This window comes from Elephantulus edwardii, unplaced genomic scaffold (assembly GCF_000299155.1).
Source record: "Elephantulus edwardii isolate Elephantulus edwardi_28Jun2011 unplaced genomic scaffold, EleEdw1.0 scaffold00183, whole genome shotgun sequence".
In the NCBI taxonomy this organism is placed as follows: domain Eukaryota; kingdom Metazoa; phylum Chordata; class Mammalia; order Macroscelidea; family Macroscelididae; genus Elephantulus; species Elephantulus edwardii.
Window position 1 is genome coordinate 1,715,445 of NW_006399933.1, and position 11,820 is coordinate 1,727,264.

General features: G+C 34.0%; 1 protein-coding gene across 1 annotated transcript in view; it reads left to right on the forward strand.

The window, feature by feature from the left end:
- SEMA3D (sema domain, immunoglobulin domain (Ig), short basic domain, secreted, (semaphorin) 3D) overlaps window positions 1-2,735 on the forward strand; it is a 179,451-nt gene extending 176,716 nt beyond the window's left edge. The window contains exon 17 of the mRNA XM_006896139.1: window positions 2,275-2,735. Coding sequence (XP_006896201.1) covers window positions 2,275-2,712 — 438 coding nt within the window. The 3' untranslated portion in view covers window positions 2,713-2,735. The remainder of the gene's footprint in view (window positions 1-2,274) is intronic.
- The last annotated feature ends 9,085 nt before the right edge of the window (window positions 2,736-11,820 follow it).

An 11,820-nucleotide genomic window follows, 5' to 3' on the forward strand; every position in this document is an offset into this window, starting at 1 on the left:
GTATATTCCTTCCATCTTCTTTTAATACTTCCTGGATCATTTAATGTTCTGCCCAAAGCATCCTTGATTACAGCAACCCTAGGTTTGAATCTGTTCTTCAGTTCCTTTAGCTTAAGAAATGCTGAGCGAGTCCGGTCCTTTTGATTTTCTGACTCTAGCTCCTCGCACATTTCATTGTAGTATTTTACTTTGTCATTCCGAGCAGCCTTTTGGAATCTTCTGTTCAGCTCTTTAGTGTCTTGAATTCTACCTTCTGCTTTGGCTTCTCTACGCTCCAGTGCAATCTTCAGAGTTTCTTCTGACATCCATTTTGGTCTTTTCTCTAAAAGTCATATTAAGCGCTATTTAAACATTAGCAAGAGTAACACCTATGAAAAGGAAATCTGGAGATGAACCAGAACTGAAGTTAGCCACTTTCGTTACTATGCTAGTTACCAAAGCTACTTTTTATTAAGAAAAGCATAGAAATAAGTCTTCAGGACATTGCCTTTCATGAAACATGGCAAAGTCTATATTGTTACTTCATACTTTAACTTGTAAGGGGTTTACTCTAAACCCCTACTCACATGCTATATCATCAACTTGATAAATGAGAGACCAGTCAACAAAATCAGATGAGTCATCATAGGAAGCAAAGAGGATAAGAATGAGAACTTGGTTATGGGTGCATGTTCCGGGATACTTAACTCAAATTTACTATGGGATTATTTTACAGATATAAATAGATATAGATATATAACAGGGCATGAAATATCTATGGTTTGAGTATGTAAATAAATTCAAAATTAGATTGTCCTACAATAATATTTTAGAATATTTGGGACTTTGAAGGAACTCCATTAGAACAGATGTTGTAAATATCCTTTTAAGTAAGAGAACGAAGGGGAGGAAATGCAACAAAACAAATCCTTAGTCTGTGAGGACGGTGTAGAGCAAAGGCAGAGAGGAGGACAGGCAGCCTCATTAACCAGCGAGCAGAGCTGTGACCTGCCTTTGGCCTCGTGTGCTACCCTACCAGCTGCACTTTTCTGGCACAGAGGGTGGTTCACCATCTACTTCTTAACTGGGCTGGAAGCCAGAGGTGGGTTTTTTTTCCCCCTTTTCTTATATTTCCAAAATTGGAAGAATTTTTTTCCTAAATATTTTTCACACAAAGATTCAGGGTTGGGTCCACCCACTCTGAATAAATTTAATTTAGCTGTTTTTAATGCCTCCATGATTTCCATCGATTGAAAATCTACATCATAGGGGCAGATGTGTAAACTGGGAAAATGTCCAAATTTCTTGGTTGTTGTTGTTACTCCACTTAACGCTAAGTGACTCAACAATACTCCGCATTAAACAGGACCCTTATGTCCGTAGCATGTTACCAGTTTTACTGAAGATACAGTCACTATTTGTGCCTGACTGTGGGCCAGGCAAGCTTAAATGTTTGAATTGTCTTTCAATAATATTGTTTCAAAGGGTAAAGACCAGTGCATTTCAGGCTAGTTCTTTTTGTCCATTGTGTTTTCTCACACGTGAAATCACATTACCATGTTATAGTATCCTGAAATATGGCAAATATTTCCACAGATGACATAGTCTCAAGTATCAAATATGCACATGGTATCAAAATTCAATCCATAGCAAAAAAGAGAAATTCAGCTTTAAATGTTGCTAAACTTCCAGCTCTGGTCCTACTTAGTTACAGCGCTGAAGACAGTGCACAAGCGTGCCTTCCCACTTGACTTTACCAGTTACAGCTTCCATATGCTATTTGGATCACTTCTTTTGTGTTATCTAAAAAGAGAGTAGATTCCTTTTGAAATCCTAGGTCTAGTATACAAGTGGCAGCATGCACTAGACTTTGCATCTTTTTTACAGCACAATAACTGTTCAGTGTTACTATCTGGCTTTGAATCTCAGATATAAACTTGGGTTCCTTGTGCACCAATCAGTGTCTGAATTCGACTCAGTAGGTCAGTTAATCATTTCCAGTCATTTATTTTCATAGCTTTTCATTTCTATCTGTGGAGTAGAAGAAAAATTAAATTTATTCCAAAGGTTTCATTAGACTTAATAAAATGCAAAAAAGAGAACAATCAAGGCTGTAGTTTGGGGCCTTTAGCTGAATATTCTCATCCTCTTTGTGGCTGACGAGATTATATCTGATGACAGAGAGATGAAGAATGTATCTTTTAGGTTCATCTAAGTAAAACTCTGTTGTGTGTTTTCATTTGCATGTAGCCCTCTCTGTTTTTAATTTATTACCTATATTTTCCAATTCTGCAGCTGAAACCTGATGAAAGGATCATCAAAACCGAATACGGGCTACTGATTCGCAGTTTGCAGAAGAGAGATTCTGGGATGTATTACTGCAAAGCACAGGAGCACACTTTCATCCACACCATAGTGAAGCTGACTTTGAATGTCATTGAAAATGAACAGATGGAAAATACCCAGAGGGCAGAGAATGAGGAGGGGCAGGTCAAGGATCTGTTGGCTGAGTCACGGTTGAGATACAAAGACTACATGCAAATCCTTAGCAGCCCCAACTTCAGCCTCGACCAGTACTGCGAACAGATGTGGCACCGAGAGAAGCGGAGACAGCGAAACAAGGGCAGCCCCAAGTGGAAGCACGTGCAGGAGATGAAGAAGAAGCGGAATAGAAGGCATCACAGGGACCTGGATGAGCTTCCGAGAGCCGCGGCTATGGCGCTGTCTATTTAATTTAAGGAAAGCATTATTTACCTGCAGATAGACAGTCTTCTGTTTCGTACATCCCTTATACTAACTCATAAATGCTTTCCAGGCAGCTTTGCTGAGGCACAAGAACAATAATCTGATTAAGGTTATGGATAGGGAATATGAGATAGTAAGGGGGAAATAAGTAAATGTTTCAAGAATTAAATTTGCAACTGCAAAGTATACGAATTTTCCTCAGATTAGGGGCTTTACATTTGTAAATGTTTTTGAGTTTGAGTTTTTGAATTTATTATTTTGTGTACATAGTGGAGCTAAGCAAACATCAAATTAAGGGGAAGGTTGTAATTTTCTCTGACATATCCATTAAGCATGGCGTTTACCATGCAGTTGTCCTGTGTTCTTGTGAACAGGTATTATCATTCCACTATTGAAATGGACACCTTTGGGCAAAAATTGGAGGGAAGACACAAATTCAGCGGGTTCATATTATCAACAGGAGTTTCCAGAACTGTTCATTCGGGAACATGCTTTAGGAATTTGGAGAGATGTACAATTCTTCCAACCCACAGAGGGTGTATTTAAGTGTACTGAAGCATTGATTTATTCAGGGACTTAAATGTTCCTCCCAAATCCTTATGGCTTGCTAGAAGCAGCATATCCACACCGATAAGTTGGTTCTCAGTAATGTTTTTAGAATATATGCCAAGATATACTTAGTAAAAGTCTAGTAAGATATGGAAAATTATTTTATTAAGATATGGGAAACATCATGATGGATAGTGTATCCTAATGGGAATGTATGCAGATGGGATTTGTTATATGATACTGAAGAAAAGAGAGCCATACATTCTGGCTTTGAAGAAATGTCATATCCCCCTAGAAAGGAAGAACAACAATCACATTAAAAAAGTAGGTGAAATATAATGAAGCTTTATTCACTAGAGTGTAAATAGCTGCCAATTGGCCATCTACCTATTAAAAACATAATCTGGATTATAATAAACTGCTAGCAAAATCATGAGTGAAGATAAATTTTCTGAAGGATGATCCATAGGATGAACAGAATTCTAATCTCCAATCAGTGGGATTTCAGTATGAATTCCTCTACTTTTTGAAGGATTTCTCATATTCTATATTATTTTCATTGAATGCCTTTATTTTCCCAAGATAATGGATTGTGCATGTTTCCATGAACAATGGAGAAATAAAGGCATACATACAAAAAAAGAAAAAAGGAAGATTGGGTAGATCATAGTGGTGGAAATACGGGACATATATTTTATGACTAAGAGAACAAGGGCAAAATTGTATTAACGGAAGGGGTTTAAATGAACCCTTTGACACCTTTCACTCATATTAACTTTTTGCAGTTCTGCTGTCACAACTCAAGCCACATTGTCTCTGTAATTTTATTAGTAAACCTCCTTCATGCAGAGAAGGAAAATCTACAACACTAGCATGAACATCTTTCATATTTTCATAGCACTTTCAAATGTTTCCAATTTGACTCTTTCTCTGAATACCTAGAATATATTTCCTGTCTAAATAAGACTCACCTTTATTTCTTACAACGAAACAGTCTTCTTCTGTTTTTCCTTTCCATGCTCTTTTTTAGTGTGAAATTAAAAATTAGTCACTTCCTTGGATGGAAGGAAGCTTTCCTGAAAACTAAATAACAGACATTACTAGTTTCTCATATGTTCCACATATCTTGATAAAAAAGCCCAAAGAGGAAACTTGAGACTAGTGAGTAGTTTATTACAGTAATTACACATCAATGACTCTGGTTTTACATTTAGGGCATTATCTCTATTATATATTGATTTTCTTTTCATTACTTAGCACCAAAAGTAATCAATACATGAGATTAAAAACCCCCTTTTGATTTGATAACCATGAAGTTTTATAGATATTATAAGGAAAATTTGAAGACCTTAGTGTTTAGTTTTGGTTTTATTGGGTCTTTTTTTGATAAACTGAAACAAATCACTCTAAAAAAATAAAAAATAAAGTATAAGAAGAGTTGTGGCAAAATCAGACTGCGAATGGAATAAATAGCACAACAAGAATTTTTGTTAGTATTGCTTTTGTGTGCTAATACGTTCCAGGAGTTCACAGCTCAAAATAATTAAGTGGGAGCATGTTTTTTAAAAAAGATTTCAAATATTTTTCTACCAAGGACTCTTGATGAAATAATGGATGGATTTGGAAAAAGTAGTTCCCTGGGTGATACACTGGTTTGCACTTAACCCTAAATTTGGTTTGAATTCAGCCAGTGTGATGGAAGATAGGCTGCTGACCTGGTGCTCTGCGTCGTGAGATTCCAGCCAACAAAGACTTAGGTGGCAATTTTGCTCTATAAGCTATAGGGTCAGTATGAGTTGGGATCAACTTGATATAGCAATGGATTTGTTTGCTCAGGAAAAACACAAAACTCAAATATTGGGATTGATTTGTCATATTTAAATTCAACCAAATATGGATGGATGTGTGAGCCATTTTTAAAATTAGTATTTCTGGTGGGAACATGGTTCAAATCTATGAGGTGCTTCATGGGAGAATGATGAGCAATCTCTGTGTGATTTACTGCTTCTGAAAACCTTCTGGAGGGTCAGCTATGGGTTGGTTCTGACTCAGTGGACCATAACAACAACAATTAGCTTAATACATATGAAAATGTGGGACCTATTTTTTTTGTCTCATATCTCAAGACTTCAATATTATGGCTACTTTGGATTTTAAAACGTTGACTTCAGATGCTCTGAATTCCTTGTCATCAAGTTGGAGCTGACATACAGCTGACTCCGTTGGATTTCCAAGGATTTAATGGAAGACGTTTGCCCATCTTTCTCCTTTGGAGTTACTGATGGATTCAAACCTTAAAAGTGGCTTGGCTTTATGGTTATCATTGCAATTTCCTAAGGACAGCACTAACAGAGCTCCCTTAATTTAAAATAATAACCTAAAATATATTGAAAATATGTCTAATTAATGGTTTGGTAGACATAAGACTAGCAGGTTCTCAGGATTATAAACAATCAATCACACACTTTTAGTTAGGTGCCCGGCAATACTTTCAAATGTCAAGTAAATGTTTCTGGCTCCCAGAACATATTGACAAAACCAGAACCTATGGACAAAAGCTTCTTATTATAACAATGAACTTAGATGGCAAACAGTGAACAAGTTCATTGCTCTATGTTTCTTTGGAGTTTGCCTTAAGAATATTTTTGCTGTTAAATTTAGACCAAAACTATAATACTACACTAATCAATTATAAAATATACAAAACAAAATAAACCAATAATAAGATCCGAATTTTTTTTTGCTTTTTTTAAATTGAGATTTTAATGGAAGTTTACAGAGAACTTGGATTTCCATTCATTCATTGTTGTACATTTTCCTCCCTGCCGTCCTACCCCCCTCAATTTCGCTTTTTTTTTTTGAAAGAAAACCCCCTCTCTCATTGTTATACAGTCCCCCTCAAGTCCACTTTACTACGCAGCTCTTATTCTGGACTCTTGTCAAGCCAATCATCATATATTCTTTTTATACAATTCTCTCCCTCATCTGCTTCAATGCTGTGTACATACATTATTTACCCCCTCTTTTCTTCGTTCCCTCCCAACCCCCCAAGGTTTAAGTTTTTCATAAGTAAAGATCTTTGCCCTGTTTTAAAATTATCTATGCTAAACACCTTATAAATTTAGCATAAAAACACAGAATCATTCACATCCAGGTTTCATGTTGCAACCACCTTATTAATCAGCAAACCAAGGAATCAAGCCCATTAAATGGTACAAACTTTGCTAAAATCTTAATACATTTCATAGTTTATTCTCGTTATTAGAAACCAAGACAAAACTCTCTACCTTTTGTCCTTCATAATGCTCTTTTATTGTCTAGAACAAACCAATACTACTTTAGGACACAGCATCTGCAAAGTAAAAAGGCAGATGCTGTGTCCTAATTTTCAATCTGAGCAATGCAAATATATTTTGTGAATTTATTTTAAAAATCTCTCTAATGATGCTTAGCTTTTACTTTATTTCAAGAAGCATTCTATAAAAATTATTTTGGAGGATGCCCACAGCATGGATTATTGTGTTACATTATTTACTTGGTGTCTAAATGTCTGGGTAACTAAACACACTGGAGAGATTTTCCTAAAAGTTATTTAATGAGAAATTAGTTGTATAGCAAAAATGAATGTTTAAAGATAACTATGATTCTAAACATAATACAAGCATAAAAACATAAAACACCAGTATTTATTTAAAAATTAAAATAAATTATTTTTAAGAAAAAACTCCCACATGGCATATGATATTATCTTTATTGCTTTAGATGAGTACTAGGTAAACAACACTAGAAAAAATAAATCAAATATCGGGAGGTAAAATCAAGATTAATTATCCCATTGCTATTAAGCTGGTTCTGATCCACAGAGATGCCAAAGGATTGAGTAGAACAATCCCATAGGATTCCCAAAGCTAATCTTTACGGAAGTAGACTGTCACATCCTTCTTCTGAAAAGTGGTTGGTAGGAGTAACATGTCAACTTTGGGGTTAGCTGCTGAACACCTGTACCTGTAACACCAGGGCTCCTTAGATTAATTATGAAATTATTTTTTCTCTTCCGTGAATTGTATATTTAGTTTTGGTTTTAAATTCTATATCTTTAACATTTTGGTAAATAATTTTCATTAGGATTATGGTTACCTAGTTAATACTTTTAAGTACACTTGTTCCACAAATTATCTCTCCACAAAGAGAAGCTTACTATGTCTGTTTGTTCTTAGCTTCATATTTTCCTTCCTTTTCTTTTAATGCATATATTTGATTCCTTGTGTGTTCTCTTCTGTATTTAATTCCAGCTATTTATGCTACTAAGTGGAATCCTGCATCTCTGTATTCGTTTACATTCAATTTATTGGGAATTGTAGAAGTTTATTTAGAAATGGATAGTCCAAGTAATTCATTTATGTAGAACTCTTTAATTTCTCAAGGAACTCAAAACAGTATATTCACATCAGTGAACAAACATTTCTGAAAAACAACCAGAATTACTTAAAATACAGAAAAAATAGAGCATTTTAGTAACTTGAAAAAACACAACAGTATTAGAAAAAGTATAATTAACACAATATTTCAACTTTCTGTTAGCTAAATAATGTTCATTACAAAATGCTCGTTGCAAAATAGCTTTATTACTCTTGAATTTTTTCTTTAGTCTCTATTTTGATTCCTTACATACTATTGAGTTTTGTTACTACTGAATTATACAAATTCAACTAAAACATAAATTGACAGTGGTCATTGTCTGTTTTCCAACACTGAATCTTCAAAGACAACTTAATATAGTTCAGATGCTCACAAAATAATAAAATTGGAGCAAAGCATTCATTAAAAAATTTCTTAAGTGTAACTATAACATATATTTCATATATACATAAACACAGATGGAAGCCAAAACTCAAATTTCCCCCTCCTTAGAATGTCTCATTTGCCTTAGACAATAGACTGGAATTGATTAACCTTCTTAGAAATGGTTGGCTAAGGAGCAATGCAAGGTGATATTTGAAATGGTTTTTTTTTAAATTGTATATTTTTCTCACAATAACTAACCACCATATTTTAAAAAGCAGTATATATGTGGTAAGGTTTAAAGATAAAAGCCCAAGTTTCTATACATTAAGAGTGCGGTGCAGATATAGGAAATATGTATATGATTTATACCTCTCATTTAAATATTTTGTAGTATAAAATATTTATGAAGAGTTTGAGATAGATGACTTTTGGAGAAAGGCAAAAATCTGCCATGAACCATAGTTATTCTTGTTAATTTAATTAAGGTAATTTAAGTGGCTAGCAATCAATTTTGAATTTATAGTTTTCCTATTTCAAATGAACTGTAGTCTTTTTAGGTTAAGATAATTAAAGTTTTTTAAATGTATATTTTGGCTGTACTATAATAAAATAAAACTATTAATGTTTTATGATTTTAAATGGTGGTGGTTTGTTTTCAAAACTAAATAAATTTTATTTTCAAAAACAACATAAAATACAAATTTTGCACATAAGATTGAATGAAAATAGTAAAAAGAAAAAAGCATGTTCTGCAAATTTTCATTACATATTTTTGCTATATATATATATAATTATTAATTCAAGAAAGAAATAGTATCTTTTCCTCTTTAATACAATTATATGGTTAGGCATTACTATTATTTAATTTGAACTTTGATTTAATTTAGACTAAGATGACAGAATCTCTGCTGGTAACTACATTTGTTAAAAAATACAAGTTTTACAGTGATTTCACAAAAGAAATTTTAAAACATCATCGGTATCATTGGCTTTATATATAGGAATATAGTCTATAAAGAGTAAAGTAAGGATTTTTTCCTGCTTTTCCTTTATAAGATTTCTTTAATGTCTTTTATGCAAGATGATATTTCTTGCCAACTTGGTAAATAAATGAAGATTATATTTCCAAGTAAGAAATATTACGTTGAAAAATCCTCACATATTTGGTAACCTAAGAAAATATATGTTGTTTTTGTTGTTAAGTGTCGTCAAGTCATAAGTGACTCATAGCCACTCTATGAATGAAAGGCCTCAACACTTGCATGTGTGACTTTCATCCTTTCTCCCTGTTCATAGGGTTTCCGGAGGCAAGCTACTTATGGAATTGGATACCACTCTTGCTTCCAAAAGAAAATGTATAGATTCTGTATAATGATGCCATCTTTTCTAAGTGCTCTAATAAGTGTGAGACTAAAACTAAGGAGCTCCACAGTAGTATAGGATTTACAAAAGAAGAAATAGTTTTATATGAGAAGTTCTTGGGTTCTAGATTATGTTTGGCAAAAACAGGTCGATGGAAAAGAAGACCCTGAATAAGATGGGAATGATACAGTAGCCCCGACAATGGAGTAAAGCAAAGCAGAGATTATGAAGATGGCACAGAATTGGGCAGGGCTTCGTTTTGCTGTACATAAGGTCACTGTGAGTTAAAGCAGTCTTCTTGACACCCAACAACAGAACTTACCTCTTAGAATTTCTAAGGCAATAAATCTTAATGGAAACAGACTTCCAATCTGACTCCCTTAACAACTGATAGATTTGAATAGCTGGACTTTTGTATAGCAAGCTACCATTTTGGTACTAAATAAAATATCACTTGATTAAACAATTGAGAATATTTTAGATATATAGTTTTAATACAAGATCTATGAGTGAATTTTTAAAGACAGAAAATACACGAGTGTAACATTTATGTTGAGACTCAAAACATCTACAATCATACAACTTGCTGTCCACATTTGTAGGATTTTATTAGTCTATGAAACTAGTGCCTAGGAAGTTAAAAACAGCCAGTGATATTACTGTTTGTTTAAGAGGATCATATACTTTGTGTGTATATATGGAGGCAAGTATTTTAAAGCTTTGTTTCACAAACCTTGGGCACATGTTCAGGAGGGACCAGTCTTGGGAGAAGGACATCATGTTCAGAAGGATGGAGGGATGGCGCAGGAGAAGACCCTGGATGGTATGGATTGATACAGTGATTGCGACCATGGGCGTTGTTGTGTCAGAGTCAATGAGACAGACTCAAGGTAGGGCAAGGTTCTGAGCTAGCGTACGTGGGATTGCAGAATTGCAGGCAACTCTGCGGCACATAACAACAGCATGTGATGGTATGAATATATAATCTTAATAAACTAGCAAAATCTAAAAAGTTAAAAGTTCACATTCCTAAATACCTAAAAACCAGTCATCTATAATTATGTTGCATACCCTGGAAAAACTTACATGCAATAGGAGATATTTTCAAAAATATTTATTGCAGGATTAAAAATAAAAAAAGAGTAACGTGCATGTCCAACAATAGGAAAGTTTACATGGAACTATACTTATTAAATGATTACAGCAGGTTAAGTGGAAAGGGGAAAGCTTCATGTGTCACCATAGAAAAAGATTAGAAATAGAATGTTGAAGAGAATAAAGTAAAACAAGGAGTACCTATGGACTGTGCAGCCAAGATCCACTCAGCTAAACCTCCAGCAGGTGTTCAGAAGCTGTAAATTGCACTCAAGAAGCAGAACTATGCTTGGCACATTAAGTTCCAAGAAGCAAACAATATTGATAATGGGTACGTCTATTCAGATGCAAGTGGTAAACATATTTAAAAAAACCCAGAAATGTAAAGATTAAATTAATAATAGATTTTTTGAAAGGAAAAGAAAGAAGAAGCTTAAGCTGTTTCTATAATACTTTATATCTTAAAAAAATATATTTCAACCTCATGGTACAATGTTAAGATTTGAAAAAATGGTGCATGAAGTAAACATTTTGTTATAATATTTTTAATGTACATAACTCTTCATCTTGGAAATATTCCATAATGAATAGTAGAGTAAGCATCTAAATCTCAGTGAAAGTATGAATTATTCCCTAGTATATTCGAAGACAGAGGAGAAAAAAAGAGAGATAAGAGCAAATAGGAATATTTAACTATTCAGCCCTCATGTAGTAGACACAGACTTACCGTCCCAGTCACTGGTAAGAATACAGGCTTTTGGGGACACCCTGATTATTCTAAAACATGTCAGCCAGGACCTTGTTGGCCTCAGGGATTCTCAAATAATGTCTAGTCTTCAAAGAAATATCTTATCATTATGGAAATGCCTACGGCTTCTAGGATATCCAGCTATGTATTTAATATGCCAAGACTCTAAACAGCTGAGTTGGCCTTTTCTTAGATTGAACACTGTTTAAGGTTGATGTTTAAAATACACAATTTCTTCTTTGTGGCTTACATATCACATTTATGAATGAATTCATTCCTTTTGGGTAACCTGAAGAAGAAACAGAACTATTTGTAACTTTCAAAAGACCATTAAACATTCCTCAAATAAGGGTTTTCGTAAGGAAAGATTCTATAGCAAAGTAACTCACACTTTTACTTCTCTACAAAAATTTTGTTCAGGTCTAGAGACAGGCTAAAATTTAGTCCAGCATTTTTATCCCTTTGCAAATTTTAAATTTTATTAAACCTTATAGTGAGGGACGAGTATATGTAATTACGTATTTTAATAGTATATGGTGACATGTTGTTGTTGTTGT